Consider the following 12,301-nt stretch of genomic DNA (forward strand, 5'->3'; position numbering starts at 1 on the left):
CTGGCGTAGGCCGGTGGCTATGGCTCCGATTCGACCCCTAGCCTGGGAACCTCCATATGCCACAAGAGCGGCCCAAGAAATAGCAAAAAAAAGACAAAAAACAGAAAAAAAACCCCAAAAAAACAAAACTCAACTAATATCCATGAGGATGTGAGTTCGAACCCTGGTCTCACTCAGTGGGATGAGGATCCGGCATTGCTGTGAGCTGTAGGCTGGCAACTATAGCTCTGACTCGATCTCTACCCTAGGAACTTCCATGTGTCTTGGGTGCTGCCCTAAAAAGACAAAAAAACAAACAAACAAAAAAACCAAACAAACAAAAAAAAACAACCACCTGATGGGGAGTTCCCACTGTGGCTCTTGGGTTAATGATCTGTCTTGTCTCTGTGGTTTGATCCCCAGCCTGGCTCAGTGGATTGAGGATCCATTATTGCCACAGCTGTGGTGTGGGTCACAGACACAGCTCAGGTTCAATCCCTGGCCTTGGAACTTCCATATGCTGCAGGTGCGGCCAAAAACAGGAAAAAAAAGAGAAAGAAAGAAAGAAAGAAAGAAAGAAAGAAAGAAAGAAAGAAAGAAAGAAAGAAAGAAAGAAAGAAAGAAAGAAAGAAAGAAAGGAAGGAAGGAAGGAAGGAAGGAAGGAAGGAAGGAAGAAAGGAAGGAAGAAAGAAAGAAAAGAACAGATGAAGCCCCCTTCACTTCCATTTAAACAGTGCCTTACAAGTACATTGGACAGATAGCTTGTAAACTCACTGCTGAATTAGTCATATTTTGATTCAGTTTCAATACATTTTGTAGTCTGGGAAATGCGAAAAACTTACCAGTATGTAGTTCTGATCTGAGTTTGCAATGGAGTCTGATGTTTCATTTATGGGAGAAGAGTTGCAACATTCACATGTTTCAAGTGGCTTTTGAGACTGTGCTAGGAGTTAGAAAAAATTTTTTCTAAAGCCCTTTGAAAATTTTCTTCTTTCTTTCTGTTCCTTGCCCATTCTTTCTTACCTCCACCATTGACATTGGAATTGTATTGGCGGAAAGTGTTAGAAGGGGGAGGATTACTGACGGCCAGAGTATCTGGTGAGGAGGTCAGAGAGATGAAGGGTCCAGCTGGGACCCCCAGGAGGTGGCAGGTGGAGAGGACACGGAATGGGAGGGCTCAGTGTGGGTCCAGGGGGAGCCTTTGCCCAGTGGTCCTGGGGAGCACGTCCTGTCTGAGGGAAGCAGTGGAAGAAAAGTTTGGAAAAGCCGGGACAGTGCAGGCAAACTGCCGGCCGTGGGATCGACTTGCTGTTGGAAACAGTGGTGACTGCAGGTCATAGGCGTGCAGACCCCGGGGCTTGGGAGATGAATGCAGAGCATTGGTAAAAGCGGCTGGCCTGGAAGGGGTGGGCACTGTGAGGACCCAGTGGAGTGGCTGGGAGTGTGGACGGGGTGGATCCAGGAGGTGCCTGGTGCCCTCAGGGCCCTGTTTGGGGTTAGGACAGGAGGACTCCAGGGTTAGCTTTGCTTCTGGTCAGCAATAGTGGACAAGTGACTCTGTCCCTGGGCCTCAGCCTCTGCATCCCGAGGCCTCCCAAGACTAAACAAGGGAGCAGACGGGAGGTGCCAGGCATGCCGTGTAAAACTGCACCAGCACCAAGTTCAACAGGAACTTAGGGAATGTGACCCGCAAGTAATTCCACTCAGCCATCAAGCTCTCCCGAGGGCTGCTTCCAGGAAACTCACGGCACTGTCAGGTGTGCTACCTCTACCTGCCGAGCACCTCGCAGTGGACAGGGCCTCAGAATCCGTGAACCAGAGTGCGGCCAGCAGGGCAGCCCAGAACAGAGCATTTTAGTTCCTCCTGCCGCTGTTCTGATCTGTTTGAGAACTTTCTCCACGCGCTTCTAAAGTAGTTGGCTTGTGTAATCAGATGCCAGGGAGACACACAGCAACTTAAAATACAGAGAGTCACTCCCAACCCACCCATGCGTGTCTAGGGTCAGGTGGCAGGCAGTAGAGGAAAGAGAAACAGGACGGAAATGAAAGACTCTTTCTAATCCGAAGGTTTCCCAAGCATTTCCATCTGGTTCTTCCATCGTCACAAGGGGACCATCTGACACTATGTCATCTCCTGAAGAATGAGCTGGGCCTGCTTTGGGAGGAGAGGAAAAGCAGTCACGGGGGTTGGGGGTTGCATGGGTGCCTGCAACTTGGGGAGGATGTAAGGAAAGTTTTCTTTTTTTTTTTTTAAAGCTTCCCAAATCTCAAATCTTTGTCTGTGAAATGGAAGATGATGTTGTCCTCTAAATATGTGCGTTGGGCGGTAGTGTGAAATGAGCACAAACTTTGCAGCCTAAAGGCCTGGGGCTGCGTCCATCTCATAGCTATGTTGTGACCAGAAAGTAGTTTAAACTTCTGCAGATTTGGTGTGTGTCTATGTCTTTGAGAAAGAACCTAAGAGTTACTTCATTCAGAGGGGGAGAAGTCACACACATAAAGTGCCCTTGACCATGACAGGCATCTAGGTGACATTCCGTCAATGGTAAGCTCTCATGTCACCACCATCAAGCTCACCATTAGACAGATCTTCTTATGACAGTGGGGTACACCAAACTACAACTGTGAAGGTGCATTTCTAACCAGCCTGCAGAATGCCCTGGAAAGTCCTCAAGCCTGATTGGTGTGGCCTGAGAAGGAAGGTTGGGTGCTGATCCTTCCACAGCCACAGCAATGCCAAATCCGAGACATGTTCTTCAGCCTACACCTCAGCTCATGGCAATGCCAGATCCTTAACCCAATGAGCAAGGCCAAGGATTGAACCCGCGTCCTCATGGACACTAGTCGAGTTTGTTACCCCTGAGCCGCAATAGGAACCCCCCAAAGGATTTTTAAAAACAAACAAAAAAATCTCCCCACCTGATTTGTCACCTGGATATATTTTCTTATTTCACTTTTCTCTCTTACTTTCACTTTTTCATTTTTACCCCTTTATTTTATTCATCTATTGTGTGTATTTGTATGTGTGCATATTTTGCTGTGGGACTGTGGGACTGTGTGACTATCCCCCAGGAATTTCTGAATAACCACAGGATTTAAAGTGGAAACTCATTAAAACTCTAAACTTGTTTACAACTGTGTGTTATCTATGCAAGAAAGGTAGACTGAAAGTGCACTTTTGTTACCGAACCAAACTTCACTCACCCTGGCAAAATCAAATCAATCTACTGACACTCAGTTGTGGTGAAGCAAAGTGCTTGTTTAGTTAAAAGCACCAACACAAGGGGGACATGTGCCCAAGCATTAAAGCCCTGAACTCCTGAAAGGGGTGCAAGCAAAGCATTTTCATTGTTAGCTTTTTAGGGCAGCACTCAAGGCATATGGAGGTTCCCGGGCTAGGGGTCCAATTGAAGCTGTGGCTGCTGGCCTACACCACAGCTCACAGCAACGCCAGATCCTTAACCCACTGAGCAAGGCCAGGGATAGAACCTGGGTCCTCATGGATGCCAGTCAGACTCCTTAACCACTACAAGAACTCCAGAGAAAAGTATTTTTAAAGGCCAGATGAGGGAGGGGCATCCCAGTACATGTGATCGCTTGTGCACAATTCTGATTGGTTGATGGTGAGGAGATAGGGTGGGGTTACATGGTCCTTAGGTTCTGATAGGTTCAGGGCTTGAGTGCTCATGGTCATCAAGTAGGTAATTTCTGCCACTTGGTGGTGGTTTTAGTATCTGAAAAACTCAGGAAATAAGCCTCAGATATTATTGTTTTTTTAAGATTTTTATTATTTTTTATTATAGTTGGTTTACAATGTTCTGTCAATTTCTGCTGTACATTAAAGGGACCCAGTCTCATACACACACACACACACACACACACACACACACACACACACACACACACACTTTTTCTCACATCATCCTCCATCATATTCTATCACAAGTGACTAGATATAGTTCCCTGTGCTTCACAGCAGGATCTCATTGCTTATCCACTGCAAATGCAATAGTTTGTATCTACGAACCCCAAAGTCCCAGTCCATCCCACTCCCTTTCCCTCCTACATCAGATAATATTATCTGGGTGCTTCCGAGAGGAGCTACCCAAGAGGACATGCGGGAGGGGTCTGTCTGGGGAGGCTACACAGGGTCCTGCTCTTACACTTGGAAGTGTCCTAGAGGCTCATCTATACATCACATCTGTCTCACCATCAGACACCAAATAACAGGTGTCGCTAACTCGGAATTTAGGATAAACAATGAAACTAATAACTTTAGTGTCTTCATTTCAAACAAGAGAAAGGGGACGGATAACAGAAGGGAATCCATCCCACACACCTGGGAAAGGGAGGCCAAGGCTTGACCAGCCCCTCCCAGCCCCGCTCCAGTCTGTCTGTTCTGTGGTTCTGGAAGTGAGTGCGGAGGGCAGACCCACGGCCCAGGTCAGCCCCATCCCCACTCCTTGAAGAGCCTCCTGGGCTGAAGGTGTGTCCTTTGCTTCCTCAGGCCGTCGTGGAGCCACGAGGCCGGGTCAGCTGCCTGTGATCGCACCCATGGGCACCGAGGTCTGAAACGCGACCTGGCAGGACCCGGCGGGCCCCTCGGAGGAAATGGCTGAGCAGCAACAGATGAAAACTTCCTTCCTCTTCGTCCAGCTGCAGGCACACCCCGCGCGCGCCCTCCCAGCCCGGACTCCAGCCTGGACCGCAGCCGCAGGGGGCCGGGAGGAGGGACGCTCTTTCCCCGGTCCCAAGACCGCAGCCCTCGGGCTCCCCCGAGGCTCGGCGGCCCCTCCCCTGCAGGGGCAGGGCCGTGGGACACAGACGCCAGCTGCTCCCAGTGGCTCTGCTCCCAAGGAGGAGAAGGAGGGAGAGGGGAAGAAACGGGACCTGGATGCAAGGAGGGGAAGCACTTGCGGATCCCCCAGTCGCAGGCCGCCCCCGGCTCCGGCCTCCGGAACCCGTGGACGACGGCAGCCCCGGCCATGCGGACCCCCTAGCCCAGCTCCCGGCATGGGCGACTACCGCCGCAGTCCCTCCGCGGTCCGGGAGCACTGGCCTTTCTGTACTGCTCCGCCAGACGTGTGGGGCACAGACGCGCAGTCTCGGAACACCTTGGGATGCTCCATCCGCCAGGCCCAGGCTGCCGACGGGGCTGAAAACAGCGCTGTGTCCGGGGGAGGGACCGAAGCGCCAGCCACCTGCCCAGGCCCCCTGCGGAGCGCGGGGAGCACCGGCACCACCCCTCGGGCCCGGGGGGCCAGGCTCTGCTGGTATCGTGCGCCCCTCCTGACCTGCAGGAGCTTCCCCGCCTCGCCTGCCGCCCTGCCACTCAAGGTAAGAAAGTGTGTGTGGCTGAATCCCCCAGGTCCCAACCGTTCCCAGAGGAGAGCTGCTGAGAAGGGGGCGCAAATGTGCCCGCAGAGCCCGCGACTCCTCACACTGGGGTCTCCCGTCTTCTGTGGACCTGGCTGCTTCTCTGTGCTCCTTCCCTGCACTCGCAGCTTCTGGTTTGGACGAAGAGAATGAGTAACTGCTTCCCAAGATTCCTGTAAGAGATGGGAATTCCCATTGTGGCTCAGCGGGTTCTGAACCACGCTGGTATACATGAGGATGCAGGTTCGATCCCTGGCCTCGCTCAGCGGGTTAAGGATCCAGCCATGCAGTGAGCTGTGGTGTAGGCCAGAGACGCTGCTCTGATGCCCCGTTGCTGTGGTTTAGGCCGGCAGCTGCAGCTCTGATTTGACCACTAGCTTAGGAACTTCTATGTGCCAGTGGTTCAGCCCTAAGAGGAAAAAAAAAAAAAAATCCTCTATGGAGAAGCTGAGAGAAAAGGATGGAGGAAGTGCAGGAACACTTGTTGAGCTCTGTGCTGTGCCAGTCCTTATGCTGGGTGTTTCCTTACACTCTACTCATCTGCAAAATAAAGGCTCCTACCTATTTCTAGCATCAGATGTGGGAAATGGGAAGAGGCTAGGTATAAATCCTCTTTGTGTCTTGTAAAAAAGGAAAGGGCAGAAGCAAAACCTGTTCTCCAGTATGGGGGTTGGGAACCTCACCCAGTGGGTGAGTTTCAGTGGGGTTTGTGGAGGTTTCTTCAGAACTGGAGTGCCGCATTGAGACTCAGTGCCATCTGTACCCACACCTGCTGGCAGGTGGACATTCTCCCTGAGCCTCAGCCTCCAGCCTCACCTCCCTTCTGGCAGGAGGGAGACGGTAACCCTCTCCCAGCTCCAGTCTCAACCAAACCTCTTGGCTATTAGCACTTTATACTCTACATCTCGACTCAACCTCCTCAGCATGCTGGTGCCTAAGCCCAGCCCGCACAGCACCCCAAGACCCCAGCTCAGATGTACTGATCCCAAAGTGAGTGGACAAAATGTAAGATGACAATTTTCCCTTGCCTGTGAACCTGGACGTCTTGCGATACTTGGTACCTATATAGGCGGTGAGGGTGAGGGTGAGGAAGGGGGGTATTGGTTGGGATGAGGGGCTCTTGTTGGAGTGTGTGGAAGGGCCACATGGAGAGGATGCTCAGGGCAGGCACTGGAGAGATGCTTGAAGTTCTCATGGGAGAGGGGCCTTCTAGAGGCTTGAAGGGCTTCCAGCTTCATCTCTCTCCTGTGTGCTTTTACATCGTGCCTCCTCCCTCTCGCCCCAGAACAGGCAGCCTGTAATGAGGGAGAAAAGCTGAACCCAAGTCCTCTTCTGAAGGACACTCTTGGAAGAAGAGAGATGCTAGCGTGCTTCCTTGAGAAATGGTTTACATTCCATCCTGGTCCTTGTATCACACATTTCCTACAGAGATTAAGAGGAATGACATACCCTGCGTCAGAGCCTGGGCTCTGGATGTGGGGTCACATGGTAACTGTGTACTAAATGCTGCTCCATCTCCCCTCCTTTCTCCCCACCGCCCCACCCGCCTTCCGGGTGTAAGCAGACCTCAGAGCTGTTTCCAGTTCTCTAGAGAGAGGCGCTGTGGGAGTTGGTCCAAGTGGGTAGCTTTCTGGCTTGTCCACCTCATTTAACCACCTTTGCTAATGGGTCCCCAGATATCAGGGCCATCAAAAGCAAGGATTGCAGGATGCCAGGCTAAAAACTTGGAAACCCCAGGTTCAAGTCCTAACTGTGAGCAAACCCCCAGAGCTCTGTTTTCGCATCGGGAAACACTGAGGATGCCACCTGCCTCGCAGTGGGGCCAGTGAGGGTCCCTTAGTAGTCCTGCCTTAGGGGAGAGAGGAGGAGAAGCATAGTCAGAGGGACACCAGGCGGGACTGGGAAGCATGGAGTCAGAGGTGTCAGCGTGGGGAGAAAGGACCGAGATGGTCAGATGCTGTGATGCTCTCTGCCATGGAGAGGGGGCGATTGGAAAATTGGCAGCCTCAAAACCATAAGTTCTTCAGATGCCTCATGGCTGTTATTAGCCAGGGGACCCCCTGCCTGGTCTTGGGGGCTAGAGAAAGGAGAAAATCAGCAGTTTTCCATCCGCCCAGAACCATCTTTGGTTCTGAAAGATGAGTGTGTGAGAACCACCAGTCCTCTCACAGGTTGGAATTTAGTTGTATGTCACCACGAAGTGGTAGCAGACTGGTTAAAAGTGGTAAAAACTGGTTGCAGATGTCTTCTTACAAGCTATCATGAAGAGGCCTTTCACTTGACACACATAAAAATGTGACACGTTACTACATTTAAGTGAAATGTTGCTTACGTGGAAGCAAAGCCTATTCCTACATGTGTATCGTACGATGGAGGTCCCTGTGTCAACTTTCCAAGAAGAAAAATCTGGAGCCCAAGTATAAAATTCCTTCTCCAAAGAGTTAAATTTATTCTTTCCTTGTTGAAGCAAATGGGGTCTGGAGTGAATATGGCCAGTTTATATCTTTCCTAGCATCACAAGAAGCAGGTACAGCAAACAAATGACTTTGTTCTTCATTCAAACAATGACTGGTTTAGTAAAAGCAACACCAGCTCTCTGTGCCCCCACTTTTTTCTTTTCTTTTTTTTCTTTTTAGGGCTGCACCTGCGGTGTATGGAAGTTCCCAGGCTAGGGGTTGAATCGGAGCTGTAGCTGCCGGCCTACACCACAGCAACACCAATCCGAGCCGCATCTGTGACCAACACCACAGCTCACCGCAACGCCGGATCCTTAACCCACTGAGCAGGACTAGGGGTGGAACCTGCATCCTCATGGATACTAGTCAGGTTCTTAACCCACTGAGCCACAGCAGGAACTCCCTATCACCAGATGTTAATCTACCTTCAAATCTTCATTCACTGAACTGATTGCTAAGTGCTGCTCAGGTCGACAACCACCCTAGCTCTCTGCTAGATCCTACCTATCCGGAGAAAGGCAAGCCCGCTGTGCATAGCTTCCCAGGCTAGGGGTCGAATCAGAGCTACGGCTTGCCTTTCTCTGGAGAGCTGGGTTGTCACCCTGAGCAGCACTTCGCAATCAGTTCAGTGAATGGAGCTTTGAAGGTAGATTAACATCTGGTGATAGGGAGTTCCTGCTGTGGCTCAGTGGGTTAAGAACCCGACTAGTATCCACGAGGATGCAGCTTCTACCCCTAGCCCTGCTCAGTGGGTTAAGGATCTGGTGTTGCTATGGCTGTGGTGTAGGTCACAGATGTGGCTCGGATTGGTGGTGCTGTGGCTGTGGCATAGGCCGGCAGCTGCAGCTCCGATTCAACCCCTAGCCTGGGAACTTCCATATGCTACAGGTGTGGCCATTAAAAAAAAAAAATGCATACAGTGATAGGAGTCTTGCCTCCTTTGGGCAGTAATACAAATCCCACCACAAGCTTTTAGGACCACCATTGTTTGCCATCTATCCCCTAAGGCTGACAGTTCTTTCTCCGACCAGATTCAAGTTGAATAAAACTCCCTTCTCGAGTTGAATGCCAACCTCCAGGTTAACCTAAGCCTCAGGAAGAGGTCCTTGATCTATCTCATCTGGAGAAAATGCCTAACTTTTTGGGGGGGGGGAGGCTTAACTTCTCAAGTCTGTTTGACTCTTCCTGACCTATGGTAGGTGTAGAAACTGTTCTGCTCATAGAATGATAAAAGTCCAGACAATTTTGTCTTTATATTAATCATTCTTGGTGAGCAATTTAGAATTTCTAAAAAGAAGCTGGGAGTTCCCATCGTGGCTCAGCAGTTAACGAACCCGACTAGTATCCATGAGGATACAGGTTCAATCCCTGGCCTTGCTCGGTGGGTTAAGGATCTGGTATTACCCTGAGCTCTGGTGTAAGTGGCAGACAGGACTTGGATTCCATGTTGCAGTGGCTGTGGTGTAGGACAGCAGCTGCAGCTCCAATTCGACTCCTAGCCTGGGAACTTCCATATGCCACAGGTCCGGCCCTAAGAAACAAAAAAATAAATAAATAAATAAATAAAATAAAATAAAATAAATTAAAAAAAGCTAGAACAAAGAGAACTTGCACAAATGCCATGTGGTAATTAGAACATCAACATAGATAAAATGTGCAAGCAGAGGTGTCCCTTTGAAAAGATTTTGGTATTTAGAAGACAGTAATGATAAGATTCAAAAGATTATCTTTAGTCTATTTTACACTGCAGTGGTTTTTGACATGGATGTCTTGATTTATTACTTGAATAAATAAAACCTGAGATAGAATGGATTTCAGTTCTTTTCCATCGTGTGGTTTGTCTGGTGTTCCCATGACAACGTTCTCTCACTATTTTTCTCTCCTTACCCCATCCTTTGACATTCTTGCCGCACAGACGTTCTGTGGGTCATGACACAGGTGCCACACTCATCAAACCACATCACTTCAACATCTTGATGGGAGAAGGTAGAAGGCAGAAGGCCCGCTTCACACAGGTGTCCCTATGGCACGTAAAAATGGCCCAAGGCTAGGCCCTTTCTTGTTCAAGTCATCTAAGTAAGGCAGTCTCTTCATGCTGGTCTAAACTCCTCAGCTGAAACACGAAAAGATTAGGTTGTGGTTTCCTCCCTTCTAGCTCAGGATTCTAATTTCTTGCCAATCCATTTGCACTTGTATTTGTGAAAACTACACCGAAGCTGCAGCTTTTGAAATCTCTAAAAGTCCATCAATATGGAGAAGTCCCTACTATTGGCAGATTCTTTTATTGGTAAAATTAGACTCCTCTTCAGTGTAGAGAAGATAAATAGGAACTAAAATATATTTTATTTATACATTATTATTTTTTTTTTTTGCTTTTTAGGGCTGCACAGGGCCATATGGAGTTTCCCAGGCTAGGGGTCCAATTGGAGCTACAGCTGCCGGCCTACACCACAGCCACAGCGATGTCAGATCCGAGCTGTGACTTTGAACTACACCACGGCTCATGGCAATGCTGGATCCTTAACCGGCTAAGCAAGGCCAGGGATTGAACCTGCAACCTCATGGTTCCTAGTTGGATTAATTTCCACTACACCACGACGGGAACTGCCTAAAATATATTTTAGAGGATTCCCATTGTGGCTCATTGGTGATGAACCTGACTAGTATCCATGAAGATGTGGGTGTGATCCCTAGGAACCTCCATATGCCGTGGATGTGGCCCTACAAAGACAATACATAAATAAATTTTAAAATAAACAAAAATAAAATATATTTTAGGAGTTCCCACTGTGGTACAGTGGGTTAAAGATCCAGCATTGCCATAACTGTCATGGAGGTCAACAGCTGTGGCTTGGATTTAGTCCTTGGTCTGGAAACTTCCATATGCTGTGGGTGCAGACACATAAATAAACAAACAAATAGATAAATAAATAAAGAGTTCCCCTGGTGGCACAGCAGAAATGAATCCGCATAGGAACCATGAGATTGCTGGTTTGATCCCCGGCCTCACTCAGTAGGTTAAGGATCTGGCGTTGCTGTGAGCTGTGGCATAGGCCAGGAGCTGTAGCTCCAATTAGACCCCTAGCCTGGGGTCCTCCATATGCTGTGGGTGTGGCCCTAAAAAGCAATAAATAAATAAATAAATACATTTTAAAACATTTTATGCAAATATATGCCCAATTTTCTAATCTCAAGTTTTACACTTCTTTCTTTCTTTGTTTTTTAGGGGCACACTCACAGGATACAGAGGTTCCCAGGCTAGGGGTCGAACTGGAGCTGCAGCTGCCAGCCTAGGCCACAGCCACAGCAACGTGGGATCCAAGCCACGTCTGCAACCTATGCCACAGCCAGAGCAATGCCATGGCAGCTGCAGCTCAGATTGGACTCCTAGCCAGGGAACTTCCATATGCTGCAGGTGCAGCCAGCCCTGAAAAGGAAAAAAAAAAAAAAAAAAAAAAGAACTGTGTTTAAAAGGAACTAACACTTGCTGAAAGGGTTGTTGTGTGTTTTTCATCCCATGAATCAATTACTCAGTAAAGGGACTATTGGAACTTGATTCCATTCAAGAGTGAAGACCCAGAACCATGAAGAGACTTGTCCTCACCCAGCCAATTGAAATCAGTTTCAGCCACGATCTCAGTTGAACTTTGAAGGTTTGTGCCCTTGAACAAAGGCGTTCTAACCCTTGTGGTTTAGTTCAGATGCTTGGTTGTGTTAACAGAAACCCTCAAGGCTCCTTCACCCCCGTGAAGGGCTTCATCAGCAGGAGAATCTGTAAGTGTTGGTGCCTGGAACCAAGGGCGAGTGCAGTGTGGCCTCAGGATCACCTGGCAGGAGGACTCCAGAGCGTGGGGGGTCTCTCTTTCCTTCTCTCCTTTTGCCCTCTGCCCATCCCCCACTCTTCTCTGAATCTTTCTCCGTCTGCATCTCTGCTTCCTCTGCTCCCTACTCCGCAGGTTGGAACATGGCCACCACAACTTCCAGATTTGCTTCTCCTCTTGATAAAGGCTGGGATCCCTCTGGCCTCCTTCCAGTCCCCCTGGAAGGGGCTCCTTGGTCCAGTGCAGGTGGGGGTTGGGTGAAGCTGCTACGGTGGGGACAGGGGCGGGTGCAGCTTGCTGGTACTGTCAGGTCTACTGAGAACCCACGGGTGGTCCTTACCATGTCCATCCGGGAGAGGGACAGTTCCTGGAAGTGGACGGGACGTGGGGAGAAGGGGCAGAGAGCCCAACAGATGACAAAAACACTTTCAGGGTGTTTTGCCTAAAATGTATAAAGTTACCACTTTGTATAAACATCTGATCTGAGCCCTCTCAGATTTCAAGGAAGCCAGTTTTTATAGCCTTTAGGGAGATTTTTTTTTCTTTTTAGGGCCACACCCACAGCATATGAAAGTTCCCAGGCTAGGGGTCAAATCAGGAGCTGCAGCTGCCAACCTATGCCACAGCCACAGCACACTGGATCTGAGCCACATCTGAGACCTATACCAC

The 12,301-nt window shown here is 49.4% G+C and overlaps 1 protein-coding gene across 2 annotated transcripts in view; it reads left to right on the forward strand.

Annotated features, from left to right (window-relative positions):
- Positions 1 to 12,301, forward strand: part of PSD3 (pleckstrin and Sec7 domain containing 3) — a 626,723-nt gene that overhangs the window by 102,875 nt on the left and 511,547 nt on the right. The window contains exon 3 of one of the 2 annotated variants that reach the window (XM_085004345.1): positions 4,487 to 5,316. In XM_085004345.1, coding sequence (XP_084860471.1) covers positions 4,591 to 5,316 — 726 coding nt within the window. In that variant the 5' untranslated portion in view covers positions 4,487 to 4,590. Of the gene's footprint in view, positions 1 to 4,486; positions 5,317 to 12,301 lie in introns of those variants that run through there. The other variant, XM_021077991.2, reaches the window with a different exon arrangement.

This window comes from Sus scrofa, chromosome 17 (genome assembly GCF_054392235.1).
Source record: "Sus scrofa isolate SSC_HxYL_T2T_F1_AM1 chromosome 17, Sscrofa_HxYL_maternal_Yorkshire_Landrace_v2.0, whole genome shotgun sequence".
NCBI lineage: Eukaryota > Metazoa > Chordata > Mammalia > Artiodactyla > Suidae > Sus > Sus scrofa.